At 42.3% G+C, this 17626-nt stretch overlaps 1 protein-coding gene across 4 annotated transcripts in view; it reads right to left on the bottom strand.

Annotated features, from left to right (window-relative positions):
- The window catches only part of hsf1 (heat shock transcription factor 1), a 108740-nt gene that overhangs the window by 64485 nt on the left and 26629 nt on the right, over positions 1-17626 (bottom strand). For all 4 annotated transcript variants that reach the window (XM_072576471.1, XM_072576469.1, XM_072576468.1 and 1 more), the window contains exon 2: positions 1488-1596. In XM_072576471.1, the coding sequence (XP_072432572.1) occupies positions 1488-1596 (109 nt within the window). The remainder of the gene's footprint in view (positions 1-1487; positions 1597-17626) is intronic.

Below are 17626 nucleotides of genomic sequence, written 5' to 3'. Positions count from 1 at the left end.
GTTGGCATGGAGGTATAGTAGGAACTGTTAACTGTCAATCTTGGACGAATTGTTTAATTACAATTAAATGAAACTCAGACCAGGCATATAACTTGAGAGGGCATTGCCACGGGAAATGAACCAGGGATTGGCAGTCTCCAGAACTCTTCATTTAGGAAAAGGTACACTGCATGGATAAATGACCTTTGCCAACAAGTAACAGGAATATGTGATCTTTAGTATGTGCAAATGCAAGTCCAACTGACAATCCTAAAATGGTTGTCAGTGTAATTTATTAGATACTCAATATTACTTCATAAATATTGTCCAGTAGCTAAATCATATCCAATGCTGGACATGATGATCTGAGATTTACAAGCAAAATATGGACCAGCACAATTGGCATGCTTCCCCAGAGCTTCTTTGAAGGAATGTGTTTTTTTGATATGGACTACTGATCACTGGGACACAGGGCAACATGCCTGGCATCACATTGTTATGGAAGCATGAATCACATTACTCTCTTGTGTATTTGGAAAAGCATTGTTTCGGCTTTATGGCATCATCCAGTCAGTGGAGAATAGTACTCATGGTTATTGCAAAGCAGTAGCATGAGGTAGCTAGGTTTGCTTGTTGATCAAATTTTTGAGACATATTCCCTGTTGTACAGCACATTGGTGAGATCTCTTTCGGAGTACTGTGCACAGTTCTGGTCACTCTGCAATAGGAAGGATATTATTAAATTGGAGGGGGATCAGAAAAGATTTACCAGGATGTTGCCAGGAATGGAAGGTTTGAATTATAAAAATAGGCTGGATAGGTCTTTTTACTAGACCGTAGGAGGTTGAGGGTGACCTTATACAGGTTTGGAAAAACAGGAGGGGCATAGATAGGGTGAATAGAGAGAGAGTCTTTTCCCCTAGGGTGAGTGAATTCAAAACAAGGCAGCATATTTTTAAGGTGAGAGGAGAAAGATTTACAAAGGACACAAGGGGCAACTGTTTTTACATGTGTGATTCACGTGTGGAATGAATTGCCATACAAAGTGGCGGATGGAGGTACAGTTACAACTTTTGAAAGACATTTGCATAAGTAAATGAATAGAAAAGATTTGGAGGGAACATGGTCAGTATAGACTAGTTGGATCAAAAAGTCTATTTCTATGCTGTAGGAGTCTATGACTCTCTTGAATTGCTTGAAGGGATGACGGGTACAGAGATGGAGGATAAATCAAAAATATTATCTAAATATGATAAGCATTGTTAAAATAGAGTCAATCCTACAGTTGAGAGTGGGAGCATATCATTCAGTACCAGAAGGCAAGCATATTCCCTTGAACAAGGGAACGAGAGCACAAAAACACAATTAGCTGCCTTTATCTCTCATGAATAGCTGATTAGGATTCTTCAATTTGTAACTGATAAAAACACACCAAATGATTACCATTTGTCAGACACATACTCTATGCTTAATAAGCAGTAAAGCATATACCAGCTGCCACTACTTACACATGTTGAGTTGCCGGACGAAGCTAGCCATGTTATTGTGTTTGAAGTATTTTGGAAGCACCTCTTTCGCAAAACGTCCTTGGTCAAAGACATGGAAACTGTTCCCACTCTGCAGAGGAGAAACAGATGATTTGTAAAATTGACAAACGCTGAATGACTGGTGCATTAAGAAGAGATGAATAACTTAATTTACAATGTAGGTGCTCCAGTGAAGAACTGATTAAGTACTTAATACAGTGAATGGCAGCAAATCAGAATTGATCTAGGATCACCTTGGAGCAAGGGAGCAGTCTCCCACAAGAGTCTTCAAATTGTATTCATTGCAGTTTCTGATCGGTCAGATAAGTGTACAACATGGACAATTCTGTCACAACAGTTCCAATTCGATGGGGGACAACACAATTTCCATTAACTGGATACAAATGTAGTTAGTGAGTTTGAAATAAACTCTTTATTGGTCTTAGAGGTTTTGGATTTGCTTGCAACTACAATCAAGTTGCAAAACATGCAGAGGAAAGATCCACCGGTGATTGATGAAACAGGAAGTGACATCATTTCATGCTGTTTGCCAGAGCAGATCAAAACTAGCTGTTCTACTCTTGCCCTTATTTTAGTATTTGCCTTATTTTGATGAAAAAGGTGCAATGGGTTCTGACGTATCTTTTCAGGCAGCAAAATACTCAATTCTCTCATATCCAATTAAAACAGTTTTTCTAGTTTATTAAATTACAAAAAAAGGTTACTAAACTTTAAATGAAATATAAACCAAGTAAAATCAGATTTAAACTGTGAAGGAATCATGCAGCTCTTAAGTATTCATCTGTGGTATGGTCAAAAATTATGGAAGAGGCAAGTTAGCTTGCAAGATTTCCATTCATTTTACTATTTTTATTTGTAATAACGAGTTTGTGGAAAGTGGTATCATTGGCAAGACCATTCATAACTGCTTGAGGTGATGCACTTGACCAATATTCTTGAACCACTGCAGTCAGTCAATGTGGTGTAGGGACGACCACAGTGCTGTTTGGAAAACAGTTTCAAGGTTTGATCAAGTAACAGTCCAAAAGTGGCCAACATAGCTCCCAGTTAGAACGGTGTGTGGCTTGGAGGGGAACTTGCAAGTGATGGTGTTCTAATGTATTTGCTGCCCATGTCCTCATTAGAGATTGCAGGGTTGGAAGGTGCTGTTGAGAAGCGTTGGTGCATTACTACAGTGCATGTCATAGAGTCATAGAGATGTACAGCACAGAAACAGACCCTTCAGTCCAACTCATCCATGCCGACCAGATATCCCAACCCAACCTAGTCCCACCTGGCAGCACAGGGCCCATATCCCTCCAAATCCTTCCTATTCATATACATTCACATGCCTTTTAAATGTTGCAATTGTACCAGCCTCCATCACTTCCTCTGGCAGACCATTCCCCACATGCACCACCCTCTGCATGAAAATGTTGCCCCTAAGGTCCCTTTTATATTTTTCCTCTCTCTCCTAAACCTATGCCCTCCAGTAGTGGACTCCCCCACCCCAGGGAAAAGACTTTGTCTATTTATCCCATCCATGTCCCTCACGGTTTTACAACCTCCAACACTCCAGGGAAAACAGCCTTTCCCTATAGCTCAAATCCTCCAACCCTGGTAACATTCCTTGTAAATCTTTTCTGAACCCTTTCAAATTTCACAACTTCCTTCCGATATATTCCTGTCTATACCTGACATATGCTTCCTTCTTTTTCTTAACCAAACCCTCAATTTCTTTAGTTGTCCAGCAGTTCCTATAGCTAACAGCCTTTCCTTTCACCCTAGCAGGAATATGCTGACTCTACCACTAGTAACCAGGCTGAATATTTTCCATTAACCACTACTTGCTGCCTTCTTTCAGAAAGCCAGTTTCTAATCCAAACTGCAATCCTGTGCCTCTGCATTTTCTCCAACAGCCTACCATGTGGAACCTTATCAAATGCTTTACTGAAGCTTTATAACTTGAACTTTTAGATCTGGTAAATCCTTTTCCATCACTATTTTAAAACTAATATAATTATGGTTGCTGGCCTCAAAGTGCCCACCCTACTGACATCTCAGTCACCTGCCCATTCCCAAGGAGTTTTGCACCTTCTCTGTTAGGTACATCCACATACTGAATCAGAAAATTTTCTTGTACACGCTTAACAAATTCCTCTCCATCTAAACCCTTAACATTGTGGCGGTCCCAGTCTATGTTTGGAAAGTTAAAATCCCCTACCTTAACCCTCCTTATTATTCCTACAGATAATGGAGACTGCCTTACAAATTTGTTTCTCAATTTCCCGCTGACTATCCCCCCCGACCGAGAATATGTATTGGGTATAAGCAAGCAGGGAAATAATTAAGCTTTGAGTTTTGTGAAACAAGAGTTTCAGCTGAGCATGACTCAGATTAGATAAGAACTTACAGTTAACAATGGGGTACTGCAGGCAAGAGTAATGGGTTATCAAGGGGGGAAAGCATTCATTATGTAGAGCCATTTAACAATATTGGAAACATTCAGTATGTGAGGTCAATTTAAAAAGGTGAAAAGTACTTATTATGTGAAGCCAGATATTCATTGTATAACAACAGATGGCTTAATCTTTAGTATTGACACTCGCTGACTGTAACTGTCACCCAATTCATATGTGTGTTGCCTTATGTGGCTGCTCCTCCCTGCAAAATGCTGATTATAGTTTATTGAGAAACTCCTGTTCCAGAGAAGACTGTGAACTCATGTCTCTGTTCACATGGCCGATCGTTCTCTCCCCTCCCGGCATAAAGATGAAGGAGATAAAACTACAGTGAGACTCTGAGCATTTTGCTTCGACTGAGGTGGGGGGGGGGGGTGGGAAGGACATGGGACAATACTCCACTTTACTAGTTTAAATCCTTCAGCAGCTCTAGCAAATCTCCCTGCCAGTATATTAGTCCCCTTCCAATTCAGGTGCAATCTTTCCTTCTTGTAAAGGTCACTTCTACCCCAGAAGAAATTCGAATTATCCAAAAATGTGAATCTTTCTCCCATATACAAGCTCCTCAGCCATGCATTCATCTGTTCTATTTTCCTATTCCTACCCTCACTAGCTCGGAGCACTAAGATATTTCTACTCTCAAGGACATCCTTTTAAAATTTCTGCCTAACTCTCCATATTCTCCCTTCAGAATCTCATCCTTTTCCCTTCCTATGTTTTTGGTTCCAATGTGTACAAAGACTTCCTGCTGGGCCCTCTCCCCTTTGAGAACATTCTGTACCCTCTCTGAAGCATCCTTGATCCTGGCACCAGGGAGGCAATACACCATTCTGATTTTTTGCTGCTGGCCACAGAAACATTTGTCTGTGATTCGGACTAAATCCCTTAACACAATTGATCTCTTGAAACCAGACATACCTTTCAACGCATGACAGCAATGGTACGCATTGCTTCTACAGCCATGTGGTGGAGGTTGTGATCAAATGGGCTGCTTTGGTTTGGAAACACATAGCATAGAATACAGTTGGAACTGGACATTTCTGTCACATTGCTGATTTATGTTTGTAGATGAAGACGATGTTTTGGGAAGTAAGGGAGTTAGTCACTATAAATACTGGACCTTTGGCCTGCATTTGAAGCTATGATATTTAACAGCTGGTGCAATTCAGTTTCTGGTCAGTGATAACAGAGTTGAAAGTGGGGATACAGCAATGTCAATGTCAAAAGTAGATAATTAGACTCTCTCTTGTAGGAAATGGTCATTGCCTAACGACGTATGGTACTTACCAGCCCAAGGCTGAATGCTGTTCAGATCTTGCTTCAATTGGACACTGACTGGTGAAGAGTGAACACTATGCATTCATCAGTGAATAATATAGCGAGAGAGCCTGGATTAGGTTAAACATGAATTTCCGTTCGGTTATGGGGCTGGTCAACCTGTCATCTCACTTCATTACATCACATTCTTCTCATACCTCATGTCTGGTGTGCTCAAAATGTCAAATGTACTACACAGACTTGTGTGCGTGTCTAATTTTAAGATGATCGGCCCTGAGTACGGAATGTAGTTTCTGACCAGACGTTTGCCTGTTAAACTTTAAACATGTTCTTACAATTTAGCATTTTTCTTATCTGTGGTTTAACAGTGTATATAGAACTGATAATTTTTGCATCAGTTTTAAATTCGCTTCTGTGAGTGGATCTGTTGCCAATAAGATTTAAAATAATTTGTTGAAATTTGCATCATGAAAGGATAACACATCTAAACCATGCAGCTGCTCAAGGGCCTGGGACAGATTTCAAAAGATTTGTCACTATTTACTGATGAAAGAGAAATCTGAAAACTACGAGCTAGATGGCAGGATGCCACAGCTTAATAAGAGGCATTGAAAAATTGCTGCTGGATGATTAAGGAGGTCATCACAATCACAGGATAACAGAAAGGTCATGGCCACGTTTCCAGACAGTGCACACCATACCCAAACTACTTGCGGTCTAAATGTGTTTTCTTAGATCACCCTCCATTCTTTTGTACATTATCACTTCAAATCTATGACCTCTCATTCTCGTTCCTTTGAAAAGCAGGAACAGCTTCTCCAGATCTAATCTATCTAGCTCCGTCATGTGTTTGGAAACACAATCAGATTTTCTCTGAACCACCTTCTCTCCAAGGAGTCTCAACTTCTTCAGCCTGGCCTCATAATGAAAATTTTCTCATTCCTTGAAACAATTATTGTAAATAGCTTCTGCACTTGCACCAACACAATCACATTTTTTGCATAGTGTGGCAACTGTACTCAAAACTGCAGCGGAGGTCTGATAAGTGTCTTGTACATGTTGAGCATCATTATCTTGCTCTTGTCCTACACAACCACATTAATAAAGCCAAGAACACTATGATTCATTGACTGTTCTCTCCACCTGTCCTGCATCCACTTCAGAAATTTTATTTCGCCTTTCAATGCTTTTCTGACCAGAGTGAATCACCTCAAGCCCCTTTGCATTGAACTGCCAACTAATCTCCTACTGTACCAACTTGTCAATATCCATTTCGCTGCTCGTTGGATGCTGCCTGAACTGCTGTGCTCTTTCAGCACCACTAATCCAGTAATTGATGTAGATAGGTCAGCACTGACTCAATGGGCTGTAGGCCCTCTTCTGTACTGCATGTTTCTATGACTCCAATAAAAGTCTTCTCTTTTGATGAGTTGACACTTTCTATGCTCCAGGTGATAAATCTTACCGATAAACTATTAAAATTATCTAAACTTGGATTCCATTAGATGTAGAACATAGAAAAGTACAGCACAGAACAAGCCCTTCAGCCCACAATGTTGTGCGAGGATTAATCCTAATGTAAAATAAAATAACCTAACCGATGCACCCCATGGACATGCACATGGACAGCAGTGAATTGAATGTCCCTAATGACTCTGCTTCTACCACCACCACTGGCAAAGCATTCTATGCATTCACAACTCTCTGCATAAAGAACCTACCTCTGACGTGCCCTCTATACCGTTCTCCTAATATCTTGACCCCTTGTACCTGTCAATCCTGCCCTAGGGAAAAGTCTCTGGCTGACTATGTTATTACTTCAAATACAGCATCATGTTTATGTAAAAGGTATCACATAAATGCAAGAGAATGTCCAAGGCACATCATTTAAAGAGTAATTATACAAAAACAGGCACTCAGTTACAGCAGATGTTAAAAGGATGATTGAAAAATTTACTGCTGTCACCAAATTTAAATAGGATCTTAAAATTAGTACCAAGAGATGGAATGCCTGGAGGGAACACTTCAGACTAAATCGTTCAAGGTATACCTTGAGAAAGGGGGCCACATACTGGAGAGAGATCAATGCAGGTTAACGCAAATGATAACTGGACTTCAGGGTTATGGGGAGGTATATTACAAATTAAGCCTTTATTCTCTAAAATTTAGAAACTCTAAGGAGTGATCTAATCAAGATCTTCAGGATATTAACAGAGAAACAGAGGGCAGAAAAACTATTTCCACAAGTTGGAGATTCAAGAATTGGGGGCAGTGTCTACAAAGTAGGGCAAGGCCACTCAAGAGAGATGCTTGAAAACACTTCTACATTCAAAGGAATAATGGAAGCATGGAATTCATTTCCTCAAATGGCAGTTGATACTAAAGGAATTGTTAAAGTTAAATCTGAAATAGAAAAAATACTTTTATTAAGCAAGGACATCAAGAGATATGGGTCCAAAGCAGTCATACCGAGTTCGGCCTTGATCAGCCTTAATCTCATTGAAAGCCGAGCAGGCTTGAGGGGAGAAATGGTCTACTCCTGTCCCTGCGGGGCACATTCCTGATTTGGCAGACTTTACGAAAGAAGGTATTACCCTGGATGTACTTCAGCATGAATGCTTTTTTAAAAAAAAAATGTATTGATGGCAAGGTCAGCATTTGTTGCCCATCCTAAATTTACCTCCAAGAGGAGCTTTGGAACTGCCTCATGATAGTGTTTACCCCCTTCGTGGCTTAATGCAACTGAATGACTTGCTGGGTCATAACATAAAGCAAATTGCATTGTTGGAAGTATATACAAGCCAAACTGGCAAGGAGAGAAAATCTTTTCCCCTGAAGGACATTGGTGAACCAGTTTGGTTTACTTACAATATAATTATTTCATGATTATTAATGAGACTAGTTTATAATTTCAAACTCAGTCATCCATTTAATGGGGGAGGTAGTGGCATAGTGGTAATGTCGCTGGAACAACAATCAAGAAAATCAGTCTACTGATCTGAAGACACAGGTTTGAATCCCACTTTGGCAGATGATGAATCGTGAAATCAATGAAATTTGGCATTAGAACCAGAGTAATGGAAACCACAGAACCATAGGCAAATGTCATTTAAAAATCATCTATTTCAGTAATATCCTTTCGAGAAAGAAATCTGCCACCTGGAGGCACAGCAAGTTGGCTGTCTCAGCTTTTTATTATTCACTTGTGGGATCTGGACGCTTGCTAGTTGGGCACAATTTATTGCCCATTCAGAGATGCCCTTAAGGTGATGATGAGCTGTTTTCTTGAACTGCTGCAATTCATATGCTGTAGGTAGACCCACCATGCCAATTAGGGAGGGAATTCTGGGATTTTAATCTGGCAATACTGAAGGAATGGCAATATATTTCCAAGTCAGGATAGTGAGCAGCTTGAAGGGGTACATGCAGGTAGTGGTGCTCCCATGTATCTCTGTGAACTTAAGGATGCAGCATCCATTAGCATAGCTGGCAATATCTACATCCCATTAATGAACATTGAAACAACTCCATTCAATTTGAAGTCTCCCAGTGGATGCGATGGATTTGAACTCATGTCTTTAAGTCATTATTCCAGCCTCGATAGTAATTTAATAAAATTATTACTAGACAACATCCTGCTTCCTAGACTGGTGTTGATCAGCTAAACAACCAGATAGGAAAGAGGATGCTTAACCTTATTTCAGAATATTTTCCCACAATTCTGGTTTCAGCTGCTTATGTGCTTCTTGCTGGTTACTTGGCGATATTAAAGAATTAATTTACTTACTGACCTGCAAGAAATTGAATGTCCCGGGGTTAAGGTAGCGAGTCCTTGTCTTTTATGTGGAATGTGGGAGGTTTACGTGGCTATTTCTTTGCTATTCAGGGATGATTTACATTTTCATCCAGAAATCAATACAAACATCACAGTTGGAATTTCACTATTCCACTATAGTTACAAAAAACAATTTGCAACAGGTTTGACTATGAAGAGATGATTTGCATTACATTGTTTCTGGAGGTGGGGTGGTCACTGTGACCGAGAGGATGGCTGGGGGTTGTGTTGTGGACATTACTAATTGTGATGTCAAGATTTTGTATGAAAGAAGGACTGTTTCCTTTGTTCAGAAAGAGCTTTTGCCAGGAACCTGTAAGCCCTGTGAGGTGCGTGTTAAAGGTTGCTCCAGAGAGCGCTTCCCCGGTCATGCCTCGGAATCATGGCGAGGAGTTTTCAGAGTTTCTCCAAAGCTTGTACTGTACTCTGCTGAATAAATTTGGTTGCTTGTTCACACAGGCTGGTGTGTTGCAGTTGCATCAAGTGCGTACAGAACCTCTGGAAAAATAACTTATGAGCTGTTCCTATACTGATGCATAATGCTTTACAGTGAGAAAGGAACTAATTGTCCATCCCAGTCCAACACCAGCTCATCCACATTACAGCTGGAACCAAAGTTAAAAAAAAAATCACACAACACCAGGCTATAGTCCAACAGGTTTATTTGGAAGCACTAGCTTTTGGAACACTGCTCCTTCATCAGGTAGCTGTGGAGCAAGACCATAAGACACAGAATTTATAGCAAAAGATCACACTGTCATGCAACTGAAATGATATATTGAACAAACCTGGATTGTTGTTAAGTCTTTCAGCTTTTAGAATGGGTTGCAAGTTTCGGTTCATTAATATGTAAATCCCATAGCTTCTTTTAAGGAACCTTCTTGAGATAACTTAAGATTTTATAAAAAAAAAGTGATATCTCAGCTCAGACAATGCATTAAAGGTGTGAGGTCAGAGTCTGTCTTGAGTCAGACTGGCTCTATTTCCAAAGTGGAATTTATAAAATATTACATGGATTGACTGCCTGCAGATTGTGTGCTTTTTAAGCAAAATAGAGTAGATCTGCAACTATCATTCTGCAAATGCAAATTCACCCCACAGACTTAGATGTGTATGAGCATGGATGAGAGAGAGAAGAGAGTCTGGGCAAGTGAGAGTGCATGTGAGACAGTGTGTGTTTGTGCGTGTGAAGGCTTGGTCCAGTATGCCCGCAGTCTGTGGCAGGACCAAAGACATTGAGTAAGCGTGTCCACGTTCACATTACATTAAGATCATTAGGAATAAAAGAATGACTAGGGAAGGAATAGGTCCAATCAAGGATAGTAATGGGAAGTTGCGTGTGGAGGCTGAAGAGATTGGGGAGGCGCTGAATGAATACTTTTCGTCAGTATTCACTCAGGAACAGGACATTGTTGTCGATATGAATACTGAGGCACGAATAAGTAGAATGGATGGCTTTGAGATATGTAGAGAAGAGGTGTTGGAAATTCTGGCAAGGGTGAAAATAGATAAGTCCCTTGGGCCTGATGGCATTTATCCTAGGATTCTCTGGGAAGCAAGGGAGGAGATTGCAGAGCCATTGGCCTTGATTTTTGTGTCCTCTTTGTCTACAGGAGTAGTGCCAGAGGACTGGAGGCTAGCAAACGTGGGTCCCTTGTTCAAGAAGGGGAGTAGGGATAATCCTAGTAACTATAGGCCAGTGAGTCTCACTTCTGTTGTGGGCAAAGTCTTAGAGAGAATTGTATGGGATAGGATTTATGCACATCTGGATAAGAATGATGTGATCAAGGATAGTCAGCATGGTTTTGTGAAGGGCAGGTCGTGCCTCACAAACCTTATTGAATTCTTTGAGAAGGTGACTAAGGAGGTAGATGAGGGGAAAGCGGTAGATGTGGTATATATGGATTTTAGTAAAGCGTTTGATAAGGTCCCCCATGGTAGGCTACTGCAGAAAATACAGAGATATGGCATTGAGGGTGAGTTGGAGGTTTGGATTAGGAATTGGCTGGCTGGAAGAAGACAGAGGGTAGTAGTTGATGGCAAAGGTTCATCTTGGAGTGCCGTCACTAGCGGTGTTCCGCAAGGATCTGTTTTGGGACCATTGCTGTTTGTCATTTTTATAAATGACCTGGAGGAAGGGTTAGAAGGTTGGGTGAGCAAGTTTGCGGATGATACGAAAGTCGGAGGAGTTGTAGACAGTGAGGAAGGATGTGGCAGGTTACAGCGGGATATAGAGAAGCTGCAGAGCTGGGCAGAAAGGTGGCAAATGGAGTTCAATGTAGCTAAGTGTGAGGTGATTCACTTTGGTAAGAGTAATAAAAAGATGGATTACTGGGCTAATGGTAGACTACTTGGTAGTGTGGAAGAGCAGAGGGATCTTGGTGTCCACGTACACAGATCTCTGAAAGTTGCCACCCAGGTAAATAGTGCAGTGAAGAAGGCATATGGCGTACTGGCTTTTATTGGTAGAGGAATTGAGTTCCGGAGTCCTGAGGTTATGCTGCAGTTGTATAAGACTCTGGTGCGGCCGCATCTGGAATATTGTGTGCAGTTTTGGTCGCCATACTACAGGAAGGATGTGGAGGCACTGGAACGGGTGCAGAGGAAGTTTACCAGGATGTTGCCTGGTATGGTAGGAAGATCCTATGAGGAAAGGCTGAGGCACTTGGGGTTGTTTTCATTGGAGAAAAGAAGGTTTAGGGGTGACTTGATAGAGGTGTACAAGATGATTAGGGGGTTAGATAGGGTTGACAGTGAGAACCTTTTTCCACGTATGGAGTCAGCTATTACAAGGGGGCATAGCTTTAAATTAAGGGGGGGTAGATATAGGACTGATGTTAGGGGTAGGTTCTTCACTCAGCGAGTCGTAAGTTCGTGGAATGCCCTGCCAGTAGCAGTAGTGGACTCTCCCTCTTTATGGGTATTTAAGCGGGCATTGGATAGGTATATGGAGGATAGTGGGTTAGTGTAGGTTAGGTGGGCTTTGATCGGCGCAACATCGAGGGCCGAAGGGCCTGTACTGCGCTGTATTCTTCTATGTTCTATGTTCTATATTGGAGGATGCTCCCTCTTTAAAGTTAGCAAGGCGGTCTGGGGCTAAATGGACCCTGTGGAGAATCTTCAATTGCAAGGTGTGGGTTCTGTTGCCAATCGCGATCCTTCTTGCATTTTCAGAAATATCCCCCCATATTTCAGAAGAGATCTCAACGTAGACCTCTCTCTCTCTTATACCTTACAGAGCTGCTCGGTCTTGTCCAAGGGACCCTCTCCCAACAGGTGATAAGCGTTGCTAACATATAATGTACCCTATGCACTCAACACCCTCTTCTCCATGTTGGATCAGGATCAGAATCAGTTAAGAATCAGTTAGAAGTGCGGTTTCATTTTGTTTGAAATTTCTAATTTGAACAAACGAAAGAGGTCCCTACTGGGCAATTCATATTTCTGAGCCAACTGGTCAAAAGACATCAATATGTCCCCTTCAAATAAATCACCTAGGCAAGAGACGCCCCCAGTCATCCATAGTCCATCATCCCTGGCTGAAAGCTTAGCATGTGGGGAGCAAAAATGATGATTTGGTAATACTGCCCTCACCCTGATACATTGCCCTCCATGCCTGGACAGTATTGATACCTATTAGGCTATTGCAATATTCCTTAACTGTTCTCATTATGTCTAAGAACAGCAGGCTAATAAGGGGCATCTTGCCTGAGATGCTTTGATGTGCAAAGTGACTGAGGGTCCCCCCTGTATCCATTCATGTAAGATAGCAACAAGCTTAAATTGATAGTTTTTGATATCTGGGAGGTCCACTCCACCCAGTCTGTACGGTAACTGCAACTTAGTCAATTTAATTAGGAATGCGAGACCAGATAAAAGAACTGAACCAGCTGATCAATCTTCTAAACATTTGCTTGGTAAAAAGCAGAGGAAGAATTTGCGTAGGATACAACAGGCGGGGTAGAATGTTCCTTTAATAAGGGGTAACCGAGCTAACCAAGAGATCAGAAGGGCCTCCTATCTATGAAGGTCCTGCTTGATTCTGTCGAATAAATGGGCAAAATTGGCTTTAAATAGGTATAATTACCCACGTTTTTGACTACCTAAGTAGAGAAAGCCCTTCTGCGACCACCTAAAGGGGAAAAGAGATCTGCTCTCAGGCTCAGGCACTCTCGGGATACCACCCATGGGCATAGCCTTTGATTTTGCAAAACTGATCTTCAAAGCAGAAAAGCCACCAAATAAATTTATGCATTGTATCAGGTGTGACACTGACACTGTTGGGTTTGATAAGAACACAAGAAGTTAATCTGCATACAGTGTGATCTCATGACTTCATCCCAACTTCTGGAGCAGTTATACAAGGATCCCTACATATTGCTTCCACCAGCGGTTTGACCACAAATGTGAAAAGCAATGGTGACAAAAGACAGCCCTGTCGACTGCCCCTACAAGTATTAAAATTGGTTGACTATACACCATTGGTGAGGACAGCAGCAAGAGGATCACTATACAAAACCTTCACCCACCTGTAAGAGTCTCAGTAAAAACAATGACTGCAGATGCTGGAAACCAGATTCTGGATTAGTGGTGCTGGAAGAGCACAGCAGTTCAGGCAGCATCCAAGTAGCTTCAAAATCGACGTTTCGGGCAAAAGCCCTTCATTAGGAATAAAACTTTATTCCTGATGAAGGGCTTTTGCCCGAAATGTCGATTTCGAAGCTACTTGAATGCTGCCTGAACTGCTGTGCTCTTCCAGCACTGCTAAGAGTCTCACCCAGGCCAAAGTATGAAACAGATATAACCACTCGACCCTGTCAAATGCTTCTTCCACATCTAAGGAGATCACTAATCCATGTACTGACCACTGTTGACATACTTGAATCATGTTAAGTAATCTCCTGCCGTTATTTGTCAATCTGCAACCTTTTGCGAACCTTGTCTGGATCTCCTTAAATGAAAGGGGACAGAACAGTTTCTAGCCTTAATGCCAGAGTCGTAGATAGGATTTTGAAGTCGACATTCAGTAGTGAAATGGGCCTATAGGAAGCACAGTCCTTTGGGGCCTGCCCATTTTCTCTTCGAGATGGTAGGAAGAGGCCATGACTATGGTGAATCGTTAAGCATACTAAGCAGTGGCCCTGGTAACAAACTTATAAATTCCTTATAGAACTCATTGCGAGCCCATCAGGACCCAGCGCCTTTCCATTTTGGAGTTGCCTCACAGATTCCTGCGGCTCTTGCTCTGAAAACAGGGCATCGAGGAGACACTCTTGAGCAGGTAGCATTCCTGGAAGATCCCTATCTTCCAAAAAAGACTCCATCCAGTGCTGAACAAAGAGACCTTAGAGTGCAGATTCATAGCTCCTTGAAAGTGGAGTCGCAGGTAGATAGGATAGTGAAGAAGGCATTTGGTATGCTTTCTTTTATTGGTCAGAGTATTGAGTACAGGAGTCAGGAGGTCATGTTGCGGCTGTACAGGACATTGGTTAGGCCACTGTTGGAATATTGCGTGCAATTCTCATCTCCTTCCTATCAAAAACATGTTGTGAAACTTGAAAGGGCTCAGAAAAGATTGACAAGGATGTTGCCAAGGTTGGAGGATTTGAGCTATAGGGAGAGGCTGAACAGGCTGGGGCTGTTTTCCCTAGAGCGTCGGAGGCTGAGGGGTGACCTGAAAGAGGTTTACAAAATGATGAGGGGCTTGGATAGGGTAAATAGACAAAGTCTTTTCCCTGGGGTCGAGGAGTCCAGAACTAGAGGGCATAGGTTTAGGGTGCGAGGGGAAAGATATACAAGAGACCTATGGGGCAACTTTTTCACGCAGAGGGTGGTACGTGTATGGAATGAGCTGCTAGAGGACATGATGGAAGCTAGTACAATTGCAACATTTAAAAGCCATCTGGATGGGTCTATGAATAGGAAGGGTTTGGAGGGATATGGGCTGGGTGCTGGCAGGTGGGACTAGATTGGGTTGGAATATCTGGTCGGCCTGGACGGGTTGGACCGAAGGGTCTATTTCCATGCTGTACATCTCTATGACTCCATCTCGCACTCTCTCAGAGCTTTCAGATTGGTATAGCTCAGAGTGAAATTTCTGAAATGCTGTATTAATCCTTTCAGAATCATCTGTTAAATTTCCAGTGTCCTCTCTGATTGAGGTAATGGCTTGGGAGGCACTCCTTTTCCTAGCAAGGTACACTAGGTTCTTGCCCAGCTTATTCCACGTTCAAACAACCTTTGACTTGCAAATGTAAGCTCTCCCTTGGCTGTCCATGTGAGCATGGAGTTCAGTGCAGACCAAAGTGTTGTGATCCTCTGCAGTTTAACCAGCGAGGGCCTGTCAAAGTATGCCTTTTCAGCTACTTTCAAACATGTCTTGAGCAAGCGTTGTTGCTCACCCGTCTGCCACTTCTTACTGGCTGAAGAGGAAATGGCTAATCGCCTAGCATAGGCTTTAGCAGTTTCCCAAAGAATGGATGGGCTACTGGCCAAGTCTGAATTAATATCTAAAAAAATCCATGAACTCTGTAGAAAAGAATTAAAAACAAAACTTGCTATCCTTGAGGATGAAGTGGTCCAGTTGCCAGTGCCTCGAGTCTGCCACAGTATCCTTACTCTTAAACATCAAATATACTTGGGGCGTGATTGGAAATAGTGATATTGCCAATTGTACATGACATCACTAAGCCCAGATGTGCTGCAGAGGTCAGAAAAGGATCAATCTTGGTATGGCATTTGTGGGTTCGAAAAGAATGTCAAGTGCCTGCCATAGGGTGAAGATGCCTCCAAACATCTACCAACCCCAACTCAGCACACAAATCCGTTAATTGTTTCGATCACAAAAAAGATATTGGTGGGCCTTTGGGCAATCTGTCTACTGTAGGGTCCATTAGACAACTGAAATCCCCTGCTATGATAATATGTTGAGATGAAAGGTTAACCAGTCTAGAAAGTGCATCTGTCAAAACTTCAGAGGATGGGCCGGGTGAAGGTAAACATTTAAGATCCCTTATTCTTCCCCATGTATCAAAGCTCTGAGGATTACAAATCTCCTGTGTGTGTATTCAATACACTAATAACTTAAATGGGAGATACTTTCAAATTAAAATGGCCATTCCTCTACTCCTTGTATCGAGAGATGAAAAATAAACTGTCATATCCATTCTGTTGCAAGTTCAAATGCTCTGCATCATCCAAATGTGCTTCTTGTAATAAGGCAATATACACCCTCTCCCTTTTAAGGCTGGAAAGTACCTTCTTCCTCTTGACAGGCGAATGATTCCCCTTAATATTCCCTTAGGTCTCTTTTATATCTTTCCCCTCTCACCCTAAACCTATGCCCTCTAGTTCTAGACTCCCCAACCCCAGGGGAAAGACATTGTCTATTTACCCTATCCATGCCCCTCATCATCCTGGACAACCATTTCATGCAACTTATTTCCAGAAAGGAGACTCTGCCAAGTCCTTTTTAACAAAGAAGAAACCCGAACAGCTCTGCCCTCTAGGCCTGTACGGCTATTCGACTTAAGTCAATGTGTCCACAAAGTTCTTTGCTTTCTCTGGTGAATGGAACAAACTTTGGATCCATTATGATTGATCCGAAGCACCGCTGGATATCTTAGGGAATACTAAATCCCAAGCTCTCTCAATCTCCTCCTATGCTATCATAGGACTTCCTTTTCTGGACCACTGTCATCAAGTAGTCTTGAAAAACCATGACTCAGGAGCTGCCACATACTAATGCCACTTCGTGAAGAATTCCACCGGCCGCTCACCTTCTGCCCGCACTGGTATGCCAACAATGCACAGGTTCTTTCTTCTGCCCGTTTGAGATGGTCTACCAGACTCCACAGACCATGGACTTGTGTTGCCAGGGCTTCAATCCGGCTCTCGGAGGAGTCAGTCTCTGCCTCGAGCACTCTAGGTCCTTTTTCCCCAGGTCTTGCAGCATAGCAGATACAGGAGCCAGCTTCTCCTAGATTTTTTTCCCTGGATCTGCTTCCCCAGGACCTTGAGAGATTTGGCCAGCTCCTCAACCAGGATCTGGTGAGGAAGCAAGCCTGCTGCTTCAGTGGGCTGGGCTGCGGCTGCGGCCCCGGTCCCAGTCCTGGCCCTGGGAGACCTTCCTTCTTTCTCAGCATTCCCCAGCTGCAAGGATGTCAACTTTTTTCACATTTCTAGCTCCTTTACTGCGTTTTTACTCACAGTAAAGTGTATGGGACAGGTTCCAGCTCTGTCAGGTTGGTATTACTGTGTGGAGCCCACCAAACGCTATCCTAACAGGACACTGCCATCTTGGATTCCTCCTGTAGTGACGTTTGATCTTTTTAACAGCCAGAACAGTTTCTCTTTCTCTACCCAGCTCTCTGGTCAGTCAGAAGGCACCCATCAACTGCTCCAAACTATCCTCAAGTGCAGTTTCTTATCTCTAGAACCGTCTTGCAAATCTCTTCGAAACTCTCTCCAATGTGCTCACATCCTTCCTCTAATGTGGTGCTCAGAAGGGTCTGATTCCATGTTGTACATCTCTATGACTCTGTTAT

Source organism: Chiloscyllium punctatum, chromosome 8 (assembly GCF_047496795.1).
Source record: "Chiloscyllium punctatum isolate Juve2018m chromosome 8, sChiPun1.3, whole genome shotgun sequence".
Lineage (NCBI taxonomy): Eukaryota > Metazoa > Chordata > Chondrichthyes > Orectolobiformes > Hemiscylliidae > Chiloscyllium > Chiloscyllium punctatum.
This window is presented reverse-complemented; position numbering and strand designations above follow the sequence as displayed.